General features: G+C 41.3%; 1 protein-coding gene and 1 pseudogene across 2 annotated transcripts in view; both read right to left on the bottom strand.

Moving 5' to 3' along the window:
• LOC144535034 (myelin-oligodendrocyte glycoprotein-like) overlaps positions 1-4364 on the bottom strand; it is a 14956-nt gene extending 10592 nt beyond the window's left edge. Inside the window, exon 1 of the mRNA XM_078277280.1 lies at positions 4184-4364. Coding sequence (XP_078133406.1) covers positions 4184-4232 — 49 coding nt within the window. The 5' untranslated portion in view covers positions 4233-4364. The remainder of the gene's footprint in view (positions 1-4183) is intronic.
• Positions 4365-12547: 8183 nt separating this feature from the next.
• LOC144535552 (uncharacterized) lies at positions 12548-16342 on the bottom strand (annotated as a pseudogene). The gene is made up of 6 exons (XR_013503675.1): positions 16247-16342; positions 15215-15250; positions 13927-14191; positions 13605-13847; positions 13374-13532; positions 12548-13233 (listed from the first exon to the last, which is right to left on the bottom strand). The product of XR_013503675.1 is annotated as an uncharacterized LOC144535552 (transcript).
• Positions 16343-17928: the final 1586 nt, after the last annotated feature.

Genomic DNA, 17928 nt, shown 5'->3' with positions numbered 1-17928 from the left:
CAGAAGTACCTTGGTGCCGACCGAAAGTCCTTCTCCATGTCTTCTCCGAACTTCTCCCACACACGCTGCTTTGCCTCTTTCACGGCAGAGGCTGCAGCCCTTCGGGCCCTTCGGTACCTTGCAACTGCCTCCGGAGTCGTCTGGGATAACATATCCCTTCTTCAGTCGGACGGCTTCCCTGACCACCGGTGTCCACCACGGTGTTCGTGGGTTACCGCCCCTTGAGGCACCTAAGACCCTAAGACCCTAAGACCACAGCTCCTCACCGCAGCTTCAGCAATGGAAACTTTGAACATTGTCCACTAAGGTTCAATGCCCCCAGCCTCCACAGGGATGCACGAAAAGCTCCGCCGGAGGTGTGAGTTGAAAGTCTGTCGGACAGGGGCCTCCTCCAGACGTTCCCAATTTACCCGCACTACCCGTTTGGGCTTACCAGGTCTGTCCAGAGTCTTCCCCCACCCCCTGACCCAACTCACCACCTCTCTTCACCCGAGTGTCCAAAACATACGGCCTCAGATCAGATGAAACGATTATAAAATCGATCATTGACCTTTGGCCTAGGGTGCTCTGGTACCAAGTACACTTATGAGCATCCCTATGTTCGAACATGGTGTTCGTTATAGACAATCCATGACTAGCACAGAAGTCCAACAACAAACAACCACTCTGGTTTAGATCAGGGAGGCTGTTCCTCCCAACACACACACATATATACATATATATATATATATATATATATATATATATATATATATATACATATATACATACATACATTACATACATATATATATATATATATATATATATACATACATATATATATATACACACATATATATATATATATACACATATATACATACATATATACACATATATATATACATATATACATACATATATACATATATATATATATATATATATATATATATATATATATATATATATATATATATATATATAGATATACCCTCAGGAGGGTAGCTGGCGTCTCCCTTAGAGATAGGGTGAGAAGCTCAGTTATCCGTGAGGAGCTCGGAGTAGAGCCGCTGCTCCTTTGCGTCGAAAGGAGCCAGTTGAGGTGGTTCGGGCATCTGGTAAGGATGCCCCCTGGGCGCCTCCCTAGGGAGGTGTTCCAGGCACGTCCAGCTGGGAGGAGGCCCCGGGGGAGACCCAGGACTAGGTGGAGGGATTATATCTCTAACCTGGCCTGGGAACGCCTCGGGATCCCCCAGTCGGAGCTGGTTAATGTGGCCCGGGAAAGGGAAGTTTGGGGTCCCCTGCTGGAGCTGCTACCCCCGCGACCCGACCCCGGATAAGCGGATGAAGATGGAGAGAGAGAGAGAGAGAGAGAGAGAGAGAGAGATAGATAGATAGATAGATAGATAGATAGATAGATAGATAGATAGATAGATACACATACATACACACACACACACGTACACACACACATACGTACACACACACACACATATATATATATATATATATATATGTGTATATATGTATGTGTATATATATATATATATATATATATATATATATATATATATATATGTATTGTGTGTCACAGAGATGGGAACTCAAGTCGCACTAACAGCTGACTTCAGACTTGACTCGGACTCGAGCTTCAAGACTCGTCAATCTGTTTTCATGCAATTATTGATTTTTAAATCTAAATGTATTTCTATTTTCTTATATTGGAACATATACATTTGGGAAACGTATGACGAGCTGCATGTCCCCTGTCCTTTGCCATAATGTGCAACATAACGCACACGTACTCACATAAAAAAAATGCATTGTTGATGGCGACACCAAGTCCTCCGCACGGATCCATCTCCCCAGGAACAAACGCTGTGTCGGGGGGGTAAACTCATGTGATGCGTAATTGATCCCGTGGATGATTTGTAGGCTATTAAGTGAACAAGGTGTACCCGGTCCACCAAACACTGGGCCGTCTTCACTGTCTTCATTCTGCACATATTTCTGTTACTGTAGTCCTGTTTACTATTTCATTATTTCATCCATGCGTGGCGCAGCAGATCACCTGCCGTGGAGACGCTGGCCTCACTAACCTCTCCTCCTCTGAGTCGGGTCTCCCTCACGCTGGACTCAGTTTCACTGAGCTTACTAACACTTAGAAAATAAATAAATGGCATTACATCAGTGAGTTCATACTGCTTATTGTGCGTAATGTGGACTGACCCTGAGATGCATGTTGTTCTGTAACTGGTGTGGCGTTGCCACTATTCTCTTGATTTCCACTTCAACATTAGAAATTTTTTTGAGTGAAAGAGACGTTACATTTAGCATATATCACCACAGGTAACAAGCTAACCATCGCTAAGTGTTAATCCTGGGAACAGGCAAATTAGGGTAACTTTATAGTTGTATCCATATGATGTGACAGCTTTAGGTTAATATTTCACCAGGTCAGAGGGCTAGAGGGATGTGTTAAGTAGACCCCATAACGTTATCTTACAACTGATTTTGATACTGGACTGTATGGATGGAGCTACAGGACATGCTATGATACTGGACTGTCTGGATAGTAGCTACAGGACATGCTATGATACTGGACTGTATGGATGGTAGCTACAGGACATGCTATGATACTGGACTGTCTGGATAGTAACTACAGGACATGCTATGATACTGGACTGTATGGATAGTAGCTACAGGACATGCTATGATACTGGACTGTATGGATAGAAGCTACAGGACATGCTATGATACTGCACTGTATGGATAGAAGCTACAGGACATGCTATGATACTGGACTGTATGGATAGTAGCTACAGGACATGCTATGATACTGGACTGTATGGATGGAGCTACAGGACATGCTATGATACTGGACTGTCTGGATAGTAGCTACAGGACATGCTATGATACTGGACTGTATGGATGGAGCTACAGGACATGCTATGATACTGGACTGTCTGGATAGTAGCTACAGGACATGCTATGATACTGGACTGTATGGATAGTAGCTACAGGACATGCTATGATACTGGACTGTCTGGATAGTAGCTACAGGACATGCTATGATACTGGACTGTATGGATAGTAGCTACAGGACATGCTATGATACTGGACTGTCTGATAGTAGCTACAGGACATGCTATGATACTGGACTGTCTGGATAGTAGCTACAGGACATGCTATGATACTGGACTGTCTGATAGTAGAGAAACTTAATGGGTCACACCATGGGGTCGCAGACTATAACCCTGAAGGGGAATTATTGTTTGATTACAGGGCGTTTCCTTTTAAACTGAATCCCAAATCATATGTAATTAGTCTCATATTTGAATCTTTGGTGGGCTTTTAATTTGAAACTACACACCGGAATGACTTGAAACTTCCTGGGTGGCAATACGAGGCGGTACGTACGTCTACTATTACCCTGAAGTGAAATTAGTGTGTGGGGAAAGGACCTTGTTAGAAATTGCAATAAAAAAAACTATTGGCTTAAGCTTACAATTGTCAATTATTTGAGCTTTTACTTTTAAAGTAAATATCACAATTCCGTACATTTCCTTTGACGATATTTGCTGTCATTGACTGTCGAGATTGTTCTATGTACCCGACGAATGCGTTTATTTTGAAACGCTATTACTGTAAAGCTACAATAATCACGTACAGCAAAAACACTGGGTCAGCTGGCTTGACGGCAGTTAGCTTGTTTGGTAGCTAGCTAGCCTGCTAATTCCATCCACCGTGCTTTAATGCTAACGTTAGTAACGTCACACTGTTGACAGAAAATTAACTGAACAAAGTCATCACCCATCTGACGATAGCAAAGGGTTTTCATCACTTTCATCACATTAAGCTGTTTACTTTTACAACTTAGTGTCCGCCCGGACGGCTAGTTAGCTAACGTTAGCTAACTCAGTTAGCTGAGGCTCAGTTCAGCGTCACTTGTATTAGAGAGAAGAATCTCGTCATCCGATGTTTAGATGTAATAAAACAGCTTTCCAGACTACTTACTGGAGTTCAGCAACTACACAGAACATATACAAGTACAATATCGGCTGTAGTATTTGTGTCCCTGTCAATAACTGCTCTTGAGAAATGTGTTAGACGAAATGTAGCTAGCTACGCACATGACGATGAAACATTTAATGTCTAACGTTACATACACATTTTCACAATCAAAGCTTATATTTACCAGAAGCTGCTCCAGAGAGAAAAAACAACAGGAGCCGAAATGTAGCCATTAGAGCTGATAGAGCGTAGAGCCACCGTTACATCCTTTACAGAGAAAAAGGAAACATCTACTAAAGAAAATAGGCTCATTGGCGATGAACTGCAAAGTTGCAGCGGCAGCGGGGCGGAGACTAAATCCGCTCTCAAGTCACCAACTGATGTCAGCAGCCTTCAGGCTGAACAGGAAGTGACAGAAACACTGTGGTCCGATTCCGATTCAATAAAATGTTCTCAGACCCATATATCAGCTCCTACACAGTCTCCAGCTGTTTTCATTATGACAGAGTAGCTGTTAACATGCTCTACATGTGATCAGTTGCTGATTTTAATAGATGATCTGTAATCTGATCAGATTTAGTCTCTCTGACTTCTAAACGTAACTATCAGCCACACATGTGTTCTGTCCAGAATAAGCCTTTAAATCAGACAAATAGCAGCTAAAATCCCTCCAATTCAAAATCAATAAAAAGTTGATATAAAACGTCATCGAACCAATCAGCTGTTAGATCAGCTGAAAGGCTGCCCAAGGGGGTCAGCTTCTCCTCACAATGCGTACCTCCTATGGAGCCATTCTGATGCTAACAAGCCATCACCTCCCGTTAGCATCCCATTGACTGCCATTCATTCTGACGTCACTTTGACAGAGAATACCTTTACATCTGAAGCGTTTAAAGACTCTATTTGTCCGTTGTTTATTTCTAAAGAAACACGACAGTGTATAAAAGGCTCCATTACCTTGTAGCTCACGTTATGGCTCCGTAGCAGACGTTTTTATAACAATAGCCTAACAATTGGGTCATAACCACGAGACTTCCTGTCTCATAGTAGAGGAGTTACCGTATAGTACAGGAGAAGCTCTCAGGCAGTTTGGACTTCCATTAGCTGTTTAAGTGTAATTACTAATGTTAACTATCATTTTAGTGATCAATAATGAGCCTGTGTCTATGTTATCTCCTTACATATACCTACGCTCTCCGTCTCTGCTAGATTGGGAATGATTGAGATTTCTCTTGGCACAGCTACCAGAAGACTTCCAACTTTCAGACAGGTTGCTCACATCACATCTACGTCTTCAAGCTCAGTTGGAGGCTGCTCAGTAACGCTCAGCCATGAACGCTCAGCCATGATTGCGGGCGGCTAGATGGCGACAGCAACAGTCGAGAAATTGCGTTGCTAAACTTTAAAATATTTTTCTCACCTTCAAAGTGGAATTTATTTGAAGCAAACAGCTTGTGACTCTCATTGACCATTTTCTGAACGTCTATATTTTACATTTGCTGTAAAACCAACAACTGGGACCAGCTAACGGGAGTCTAGCTAGTTAACTCCGACAACGAAGACGAACAAGCTAACGGGAGTCACACTAGCTAGCTAACTCAGACAACTCACAACAACAAAGACGAATAAGCTAACTGACAACAACAAAGACGAACACTACAAAGACCTCAACGATGGGGGATAAAGAACAAGAGACCAAGGTAAAAAAAAAATCAACAAGTTGTTCACATTCTTCTCAAAGAAAATATTGACAGACGACGTCATGGAAGTTGTGAAAGCGGGAGATATGCACTTATATACTAATGCTGACTAAGAAGTAACTCCACTCCCAGTCTCAGCGCCAAGTACACCTGCTACAACAAAAAGGGAAAACGGAGCCCACTCTCTCTGAGATGCAAGATAATATTGTAAGGCTTGTGGCCGACTCTCTCGCAATACTGATAAAGAAGAATACTGATACAATTGAGGATTTGAAGAAAACATCAGAGTGTCTTTTTCAAAAAGTACATGACATGAAAGAAGAAATTACAATGGTCAAACAAGTCAGTCATGACCATCAAAAGAGAATAACAGTAATGGAAGATAAGATGAACGAGATGGAACGTTACTATACGGCCTCCCAGAGCCAGAGGGGGAGGATGTGAAGCAGCGTGTCGTGGACATCTGGAGCACAATCAGACCAAACGCCGGAGAAGATCTACGCTTCCACATTGACGTGAGCCACAGAATTGGAAGGAGAGACTGTGGTAAAACTAGGCCAGTGATAACAAGATTAACATACCGGTCGATGAAAGAAATGCTGTGGAAATGTGCAAAGGAGTCGGAGTTCCTCAAGATGAAGAAGCTGAAATTTGGAGAAGATTTGACCACAAAAGACAAGGAATAGCGCAACAAACTTTGGCCACGGATTGAAGATGCACACAAGCAGGGGAAAAGAGCCTTCTTTGTCGGATCCAGAGCCTTCGTTGATGGTAAAGAAATCAGACTGTAATAGTTGATGGAAAATAAACTCCACACAACTGGGTTGGAAACAAATGTAAAAAGTTACATTTATGCTTTGTTGAAAGCTTAGTTCTAAAGCTTAGATCTAATCTAAAAATAAAACTAAAAGAAATAGTGTTCTGAAGTAATTGAAATATTGAGATTCCACTTTTAAGGCACCTTCATCCCAAAAAATATTTTCTCAATGTTAGAAAAGCACAGTCTCAGAGGTCAGATGTGTATAATCTTATGCCTGTTTGTTGCAATTTATTAATATTCAAAAGGTGAAGAAAAGCATTTTGCACACGGTTCATTTAACACTAGTTTTTCTAGATACTTTTTTGTTTTATTGTTCAGCCTGTCTCTGTCACTTTGTTCATTTAATGTAAGGGGTATACGAGAACGGGTCACTTTGTTCATTTAATGTAAGGGGTATACGAGAACGGGTCACTTTGTTAATTTAATGTAAGGGGTATACGAGAACAGGTCACTTTGTTCATTTAATGTAAAGGGTTTACGAGAACGGGTCACTTTGTTCATTTAATGTAAGGGGTATACGAGAACGGGTCACTTTGTTCATTTAATGTAAAGGGTATACGAGAACAGGTCACTTTGTTCATTTAATGTAAAGGGTTTACGAGAACGGGTCACTTTGTTCATTTAATGTAAGGGGTATACGAGAACAGGTAAAGAGGAAGGCTGTTTTTTTTTATTTTGTAAGAGTTTCAAGGCAGATTTTTATTTTCTTCAAGAAACGCATGCCTTAGTTTCAGATTAAAATTTTTGGAAAAGTCAATGGGGAAATAATAACTCCGCTGGTGTAGCTATTCTGAAAGGATCCTTTCAGGGAAAAGTACTTAAAACAGTTGCTCATGATTGTGGAAGGTGGATTATTTTAATTTCAGAATTTATGGATGATATTTTCATTCTGGGTAACATATATATATATGGATATAATAAAATTTATCGCACCGTTGTGACGAAAAGAGAGCTGAGCCAGAAGGCAAAGCTCTCAATCTACCGGTCAGTTTTTGTTCCTACCCTCACCTATGGTCATGAAGGCTGGGTCATGACCGAAAGAACAAGATCCAGGGTACAAGCGGCCAAAATGGGTTTCCTCAGGAGGGTAGCTGGCGTCTCCCTTAGAGATAGGGTGAGAAGCTCAGTTATCCGTGAGGAGCTCGGAGTAGAGCCGCTGCTCCTTCGCGTCGAAAGGAGCCAGTTGAGGTGGTTCGGGCATCTGGTAAGGATGCCCTCTGGGCGCCTCCCTAGGGAGGTGTTCCAGGCACGTCCAGCTGGGAGGAGGCCTCGGGGGAGACCCAGGACTAGGTGGAGGGACGTCCAGCTGGGAGGAGGCCTCTGGGAAGACCCAGGACTAGGTGGAGGTACGTCCAGCTGGGAGGAGGCCTCGGGGAAGACCCAGGACTAGGTGGAGGGACGTCCAGCTGGGAGGAGGCCTCTGGGAAGACCCAGGACTAGGTGGAGGGACGTCCAGCTGGGAGGAGGCCTCTGGGAAGACCCAGGACTAGGTGATTATATCTCCAACCTGACCTGGGAACGCCTCGGGATCCCCCAGTCGGAGCTGGTTAATGTGGCTCAGGAAAGGGAAGTTTGGGGTCCCCTGCTGGAGCTGCTACCCCCGCGACCCGACCCCGGATAAGTGGACGAAGATGGATGGATGGATATAATAACAGCCTAAGAAACACAATTTTATTTGAGGAATTTGAAAATGAAATCTGTACTTTACTGAATACCTTCATAAATGCTAAACTACTGTTAGGAGGGGATTGGAATAGTATCAGCAATCCCACAAAAGACTGTCACCCTCATAGCTCTTTAAAAGGCACATATGGAGAATTGAATAACTTGTGTTTGCATCTTAATTGCTGTGACATATGGAGAGTAAATAATCCAGATCAAATCCAGTTCACTTGGAATAACAAAGATTAATCAAAAATATCCAAGATTGAATTTTGGCTTATATCAAATGAATTAATAGATAAAGTAAAAGAAGTCAAAATACAACCTTCAATCTTCACTAATCACAAAATGATATCTTTAACATTGCATAAAAAGAACCAGTTAATTACTGTAGATGTAATCCAAATTTCTGGAAATTGAACAATACGCTTTTACGTGATAAAACCTTTAAAGAAAAAGCAGATGAAATTATAAATGAAAACTGGAGGAAAGCTCAAGAAGAAAAAATGTATGGTCAACAATGGGGAATATACAAAATTTCAGATTTGGAATATGGCAATTAAAAGGGGTAAAGAATTAGCAAAAGAGAAAAGATTTGAACAAGATAGAATACTTAAGAATATAATTTCTATTTATGAAAAAGACAATATTCAAACAGATATCAATAAGTTAACCAAATTACAATCTGAGTTGGAAAATGTATATCAATATTTAGTACGGGGTGCTTTTATCAGGTCCAGACAGAGATGGATGGTACATGGTGAAATGAGCACTAAATATTTTCATAGTTTAGAAAAAACAAATGCCAGTCTTAATAATATGCATACATTTAAGATTAAAGAGCAGATATCTGAAGATCCCCCTGAAATCTCGAATTTTGTGGAAGAAATAAAAATGTATATTACGGACAAAATCTGGTGGGTCTTAACACATCTGATTTTTTCATCTCTATAACAAACGAGGCACGAGGCGTTGACCAAACTCACAAAGACATCTGTGATCAAGCGCTGTCACTCTATGAATTAAAAAAGAATATTAGTAAACTGAAAGATAATAAAGCCCCAGGTAATGATGGCCTCACTGGTGAATTTTACAAGGTATTTCAAGATCATATTTCTGAATTTTTACTTTACGTTTTCAGAGAGGCAGTAGACGTTGGCAAACTTTCACCAACTATGTGTCACGGTATAATTACCTTGATCGCTAAACCTAATAAAGACAAACTTGTGCTTGATAACTGGAGACCCATAACCCTAATTAATAATGATACAAAATTATTCTCTCACATTTTTGCACAAAGACTCAAGGCATGTCTAGACACAATTACAGATGACTGCCAATCTGGATTTATGCAAGGAGGGCACATCAGTAACAATATTCATTTGATTTTAGATCTGATTGACTATAAACATTACATAACAGACAACAGCTACATTTTATTCATAGACCTATATAAAGCCTTTGATACTGTAAAGCACAGTATTCTATTTGATGTGTTAGATTTTTTTTGGTTTTTGTCAATACTTCAAAAGAGCAATACAAAGTTTGTATAGTGACTGCAATAGTTCAGTTAAACTTCCGTGGGGAACAACTCATAGATTCAACATATCCCATGGTATAAAAAAGGAGATCCTGCGGCCCCATTTTTGTTTCTCTTAGTAATGCAAGTGATGGCCCTACATCTGTACAATGACAACGTCCAAGTGATGGCCCTACATCTGTACGATGACCACGTCCAAGTGATGGCCCTACATCTGTACGATGACAACGTCCAAGTGACGGCCCTACATCTGTACAATGACAACGTCCAAGTGACGGCCCTACATCTGTACGATGACAACGTCCAAGTGATGGCCCTACATCTGTATGATGACAACGTCCAAGTGATGGCCCTACATCTGTACGATGACAATGTCCAAGTGATGGCCCTACATCTGTACGATGACAACGTCCAAGTGATGGCCCTACATCTGTACAATGACAACGTCCAAGTGACGGCCCTACATCTGTACGATGACAATGTCCAAGTGATGGCCCTACATCTGTACGATGACAACGTCCAAGTGATGGCCCTACATCTGTACAATGACAATTTTCAAGGCATTAACGTTGTAGGGAAAGAAAGAAAATGTTGCCAGCTAGCTGATGATACAGCCATTTTCTTAAAAGATGAATTTCAGGTTAAAAAAGTTATTGATTGTCTTAATGTGTTCTCTAACATTTCAGGATTAGCGTTAAATATTAAAAAATTTACCCTTTTTCCACTCAAAGAAAGCAATATACATACAACAGAATTCGAGGGTATTCCTGTTAAAGAGGAAGTAACGCCCAACCCTCCGTGTTTTTCAAGCACACAGCACAGCGGTGCGCTTCGTGAGTTTATTCAGTATAGAGGGTTTTCATGGCGCGTCATCAGATGCGTCATCAGACCCAAAGTTGCCATGTTGGAGGTACTCCACATCACAACAAAGCACAGGCACTGAAGTAGATCCCGAACGGCGTTAAGGAAAATGGTTAATTATTGCTGTGTTTTAGGTTGTACCAGTAGGTCAGACCGAGAAAAACATTTGGAATATTATCGACTTCCAAAAGTTATTAAAAACCAGGGAGAGGAATGCCAGAAGTTATCAGAGGAACGGAGGTGCTTGTGGTTGGAAGATCAACCAGGATCTACGAGGGAAAACTCTGTCTTGTCACTTGGCTACACCTTGAGTATCACAATGATGTCATACAGTTAAGGTTAGGTTGATTAAAGACGTTATTGCATTACTTACTTTGGCCTTCACAACACCTTGGTCGTTGATGACTTGGTACTGCGTCTCCCTCACCCATCCACACACCATCTGGTTATAAGCCTCCAAACTTTTGGAGGATTTAAGGTCTTCCCCTGTGTACGGGCTCGGCGAGAACACCAGGTAGGGGACTATATCGGGATATGCAACTGAAGGAAGAATCAGGGTCGCCATGGATCCAAGAAGAGGGAGCCGACTGTTAGGGATCTGCACCGCCAGTAAACTGTCATTTCTCAAAATATCGTGTCTTTTTTGTGGTCCAAGTCCTTCCCTATATGCCTTTGCATCTTGGACGCGTTTTGATGAGCTTTTCTGTTGTTTAGACATAAAGTATTAAAGTATCCAAAGTGCACAATACTCCATTACTCCATTCAGTTGTTTACACCGAGTGCCTCCAATATGGCCGCGCATCCAGGTTACCGCCCAGAACGTGACGTCGGTGAAAACCCTCTATGCAGAGAAGTGTAAAAGGCCGGTCCACAGTCTGCTCTTCTTTTCCTAGAACTCGTATTTCTTTCAGAGGAATTTGTGCAATAAATCCATATTCTTAGATCTAATATTGATAGTCGGCTAAAACTCTCAGTATATATTGTGGGGAAAATAAATATTTTGTTACATTTGAATCCTAAACAACTTTTATATGCATATTGTTTTATTTATGTCTGGTATTGTATTGTGTAACCTCTCAGTTGAAGGTTAATAGGAAGTTAGAGTAAACATGGAGCTTTTATTGTGATGGGGACAACGGAAGTGGATAAAGTGTGGTATGTGTTTGGTTTGGTCTGTGTTGGGGTTGAATAAAGTGAGACGTTCAGTGCCGTCTGGGTTCCAGCATTGGAAGTCTCTATTTTACAGCCAAACCTGAGTCTAGACAACATAAGAAACTCTCAGTTACATTTATATTGTATTCAGTACACATTATTTTCTTTTTCCACTGTTGGAGTGTCACTAGTAAACATCAGGTTCCTCCCGTTACACCAGGGCGCCATCTTGTGGCGTCTTGTGAAAAGGACACGTTTTATATTGGCAGTGTCTCTGTTAGTTCCAAGGTTACAAGTTCATGAAAGGACACCTGTGCTCCTGGCTTTACTACTTTCTTGCCCTCAGTTAAACTTATACTGTAGCTGTGAGTAACTCTTTGTATGAATGCAGATATTAAAGGTTGTTTCAGAGGAAAGTCTAGTATTAGTTGTGAATATTAATGTCTAAACACTTAAACAGTGGGCATGGATTACTGAACAGGCTACCAGGGGAAAGGCACAGGCGCCCAAAATGTCATGTCCCTCCTGGGCCTTCACCTGCAAAATGTCACTCAACAAGGCACCAACCAACCATGATATAAAACAGAAGTGCTAGTAAACAGTATATTTACACAGCTTTCACTACTGTTGATGCTCGTAGTAGCCATGTTGAATTGTGATGTCGGAGTTGATGAGGATCAACAGCAGTCGGACAGCCAGTAAAAGGATCCTCTTTATATACGACTATGTCACATGTCAGCTACAAGGAAACAGGCTGTTGGATATGAGAGAAGTGAAGTTATGATCACATTGGAACAAAGCACAGAGAGAAAAGATACTCATCCTTTTATTTTATTTGATCTGAAGTGATTAAAAACAACATCACGACTTACAGCAGAACCTGAACAACTATCTGCCGCTAAAGTCCAGTTCAGAGCAACGTTTGCAACGAAAAGAAACCTTTACTTCTGAAGCGGCCCGTTTCAGCTCGACTAAAACAAGCTGATGGTGTCGCTGCGACTCAGCTGGTTACGTTTTCAGAGGCTGGTTTTGGAACGGTCAAATCAGCTGCAAACTATAGAAAAGAAATGATCCATTTTATTTCTATGTTTCAAACTGTCAGCTGTTGGCAGAATTTTAGACGGAGGCTCAACGAGCGGCCCGAGTCAGAGGATACACCGTCTCATCTCATTGGTGTAAACTAACAGGTTTCAAAACGCTGCAGACTGGAGCGTTACAAGAAGCTGCAAGTTAAAAATAGTTTGATCTCAAATCTTTGGACTGAACTGGGCTTAGGTCAACATCCTCCATCTACAGGTCAAACTAGAACATGTGGAGATCCACAGGGAAGCGTTCTGAGGCTTCCACTCTTTCTGATTGATGAGGACTTGAAACATTTGAGCTTCTTCTCAGATCAGTTCAGAAGTGATGCTCCGTGGTGACAGCATCATAGTCTTCATCCAATCCCTCCTCAGCCTGGGTGGGTGGGGTCATCACCACGGAGACGGGCATGTCATTTCCTACAGTCAGAGCAGGTTAGAAAGAAAATGTAGATAATTGATCAGATGTTAACTGATCAACACCATATTGGTGAGATTGATTGATTGATTGATTGATTGATTGATTGATTGTAAGGTCAGTTAATGATTCAGAGTGTTACCTGCTGCCCTGTGTCGATATAAAGACACTATGATGAAAATGGAGATGCAGTACAGCACCACCAGGTGGACGACCAGTCTGATCACAAGGGGGAGGTGGTCTGAGGTTGTTTCAGGGGCCGGTGGCGAACTCGGAGGTGAGCCTGTGGTTTTTGGTTTCTCTGTAGAGAGAATCAGCTGTCAGGTGAATATCTGGATGAATGAACTCCTGAAATCAAAGGTAACCTCCTCACCTGTGACAGAGACCCAGCTGGATGGAGACTCTCCATCACTGCTGATGTTGCACTTGTAGAGGCCTTCATCAGAACTGGAAACATGGTGGATGGTCATGTGACCTACAGGCTCAGTCCTGATGAAGGAGCCATCTTTATAGAAACCAGCTGGGAGGTTGGAGGACGTCTTTGTTTTACAGTGCAGAGTGAGGTCTTCTCCCTCCGTCACAGGGAGGACAGGACTCTGCAGGATCACTGGTCCATCTGAACACAGAGACAAACTACAGCATGTCATCCATTCACACACAGCTTCATCAATACTGACTCCGCAGTCTGATCTTACCAGTGACAGTGATGTTGATGCTGTTACTGGTTGCTCCCTCTCTGGACTCACACCAGTAAACTCCACTGTCCTCTGAGACCACGTAGCTGATGTTTACAGGAAGAACCAGCAGATATTCCCCAGCCATCTCCACACTGAGTCCTGTTGTCTCTGGTCCCGTTCCTCCTCAGAGTCCATCCAGCAGAGCTGTCGTCCTCCTCACAGCTCAGAGAGACAGACTGTCCTTTAAACATCTGAGAGCTGCTGGGACTCACAGTCAGAGAGGCTGGAGGGAGGAGGGAGAAGAATGTGTTGTGGTTGAAAAACTTGTTGTTGATTATTACTGCTGTTTTTTGTGGTAGTCTTGTTTTTCTGTTATGTTCTGTTTCCTGTTTTTATTTTGTAGTCTGTCTTGTCTCCCTTGTCTTGTCTAGCTTTCTTCCTGTCTTTGTTTGTTTCCTGCCTTTTTGATTGTTCTGCCCGACCCTGATTTGTTTCACCTGTTGTGTCACCTGTCCAGTGTTAGTCCTCGTTACCTGGTGTATTTGGTTCCTGTTCTGTCTTTGTCTCTTGTCGGATCATTGTATTTTGTTGCGTGCTGTTTCTGTATGTCAGATTCTGTGTTTCGTTTGTTTCCTGCCTGGCTACCTTCTGGAGGACATTTTGTGTAAGACTGTTTTTGTTTTAATAAATTACTTCTAAACTGCATTTGGGTCCAAGCCTCGCCACACACTTGACAGATCGTGACACAAAGCTACTGTGACAAACTGTGACTGGGCCTCTGATACTTCACATGAATTATCAAGGAATCAGCTCATTTCTTTACACTTGCAATAATTGATCTAAGCTGGGAAACCTTCCTTCATGTTTGCTCCCAGGACGCTCCAATATCTTAACCTCATTGAGTGTGATGTTTTTCATCTTTATCTTTCTCGTATTCTACTTGGGGACTGCCCATTTCTCCGATGCTCCATTGTTCCGTCCTCTCAATAACCCGAAACATTCCCTTTGGTCCTACAGCCCACTAGTCCAATGGTTGGAACAATGGAGCGTCGGAGAAATGACATGGCACTGTCTACTTTTGCCCACAACGTGTATCTCTACACTAAAGCCACTCAGAGTTTCATACCATATCTGGTTTCTGTATGTGAAAAAGCCGGCGGATGTAGATGTAGGTGAGATGTATCGTTGTTCATGTGTCATTTAGAACTGGCTTCTAAATGATAAACTACTGAAAGATCTCAACTTGAACACTTGAAGCCCTCTACACATTCTACAAGTACTCTAAACAAGAAAACAGTGTACTGACCTTGGTTTGTTGGGCAGCTCAGCAGTGAGGTCAGAACTGAAGAGATAAGACACTTTGGTTAGTTGGAGTTTGGTTCAAAGTTTAATAATAAATGAAAAGAACACGCTAAAAACAGGCTTTAAATCATTTACACAATCTTTCAAAATGACATTATCATAATTGTAAACTGTAAAAGCCAGACTATAGATATATCAGGTTTCCTTTCGTCTTGTATTTCTTTCTAGGTATTGACTGATTATCGGGATGTTTTTTTTGGCAGATTATCTGAATCAGCATTTTTTTTGCCTGATAACCAATACAGTTGATTAATTAAAAAAAGCTTGGCTACAGCTCTCTGTCCCTCTGCTTCAGATTCACTCACCACTGAGTCTGACTTAACCCTCTGAGGACAAAAGACGCACCAGTGAACACTCCTACTCAAAAATCAATATTACAAAATTTCATTTTAGACATTTATTTACTATTTTATTCATATATTATGCTACTTTTATGAACCCAAGACTTTTGTAAACTAACTAAAGCACCAAAACAATTGAGTGTAGGTATGTTTTGAGACATATTTCAGCTTTAGGGTCAAATTATCTCTTTACGCTGTGGTACGATTTGGGGCATCACTATGAAGAAAGCTGAGTTTGTTCTGAGCATTTTGATATGAAACACACAGGGTTATATGCAAATACCTTAAAAGGAGAATTTAAGAAGTATCTAAAAATGCCCTTAGACCTAGTGTCACTCACCACTGAGTCTGACTTAATGTCCCCCCCACGACACTATCTGACTCTCTGTTACTGGGTGTTATGTTGAACGTTTCTAATTTATTAAATAATTGCTTAAAGCATTAATACGTTTTGTGAGTTTGTAACATTCTAAAATCTTAATTTTGACTTAAAGATTTTCATTTTAACTGTAAATGCAAATCAGTTCCAAATATCGGTTACATTAACGACTAATAATCGGTATCGGCCTTGTTAAACCAGTATCGGTCGATCCCTATTTCTTTCAGCTGATATTTTTCAGAAATGGTTTACTTACAGAGCAGCCAGAGTAGAGATGTGTCCTCCATCCTGACAGTTGGTGAAATGATGTCTTGACTTGTTTTTCAGTGTATATCCGCATCAAGTAAAACTCTTCTTCCTTCCTCTGTGACTGGCAGTGTTACATTCATGCATGCACACATACGCTCATGCATAGAGATGCATACATACACATGCATGTGTAATGTGAGCTGGTTTATTAACATGAGACATATGACTGTAAGTATGTTGTGCAAGTACTACATTTTGGCCAATGCAGCTTCTAATAATCTTGAAACAAACTATCTCTATGTAGGTGGCTGCAGTTTAGTTGCAAGTAAGTGAACACAACATCTCGCCTCTGTTAAACCACTGAAAAGGGGGATCAGAAAGAGACTAAAATAAATGGTGTAAACTACACATCAAGAATGCCAAGTAGGTTTTCACAATACAGTAATTTGTCTGTGTTTTAGTGTGTTACGGTTAAAAATAAGAATATGTGCTAAATATTTGCTTTAAAGTTATTGTCTGTAAGATTTGAGTTAAGTTGTTTCTAGCGGCGTTAGATGTAATTTCAGGCGGGCCTCTGGGACTTCATCTCCCAGAGTTCCTTTCAAAAACGTGTTGACTGTATGACGTCGGTAGCTTTACAGCTGGCTTCAAGCACGGCGATCATTTCCTGCATGTTCTTTGGTCTGAACTGGGCTGTAAACATACTGTTATTGATCCACTTTCATGTAAATACTAAAATACTTTCTTTGGTTTCCATGTTGTGACCAACATTTTACATTTTTTGAATCTTAGCATTGCCATCTACATTTTGATTCACATTTATATTGTAATTGTTAATAATGAATGGTCTGTGTGACACCCTGACATGTTCACATCGTGACTTGTTCCTCTTTCAGTTAACAAGTCTGCTTCTACTGTAGCAGCTCCGTGGGTGTGAAGTCCATTTCACATGAATTGGGTTTTCTTTTCAGCTCTCACAGCAGCAACAAGTGTTAAGAAGAAAGAAAGAAAGAGAGAGGTACGGCTGCTCTTCTTTGTCTCCATCACTTCATGGTGATGAAGGAACATTGGGACGTTTCATATACAAACAGTACACAGACAACTGACCTTTCATTATCAATGATGTTTACTGAACGTGCTCTGGTCAAGACAAGACACTGCATGACAGCATGCATCGTACTACTTCTGCAAACGACTGCGCATGACTGCAGACAGTCGCTCTACACGTCACTGTTACACACTGGTGTTATACACGGTACACAGTGTACACACTACCCAAACAACAGTGACTACTTTTACATGCACACATGTACTTATAGAAAATGAGACTGAAAGAAAGAGAATAAGAAGATTTCCCTCCAAATGTGGAAATATAATGAGCTATTCCTTTAAAAAGATATAACTACAAAAGGACAAAACACTGACTATGTTTACATGCACAAAATACTCAGATTCTTTGTCCTCAGTCCGAAGAAAAACAAACAACATTCCACCTAGGCTGTAGGCTAATGAAAATGAAAATGAACTGTTTAGCTACACATGTATGAGATGTCTAATAATAAAGTAAGTCAGAGCCTCCAGCAGAGCCAGAGGTCCTCTACTCCTCATTGAGGTAGACCTGAACACCATCCAACCAGTGGAGTCCAGCCGGCCAATCACTGGTCCCCAGAGACCCTCACACCTCGCTAC

This window comes from Sander vitreus, chromosome 20 (assembly GCF_031162955.1).
Source record: "Sander vitreus isolate 19-12246 chromosome 20, sanVit1, whole genome shotgun sequence".
Lineage (NCBI taxonomy): Eukaryota > Metazoa > Chordata > Actinopteri > Perciformes > Percidae > Sander > Sander vitreus.
The sequence above is the reverse complement of the archived record's forward strand: the minus strand, read 5'-3'. Positions and strand labels throughout refer to the sequence as shown.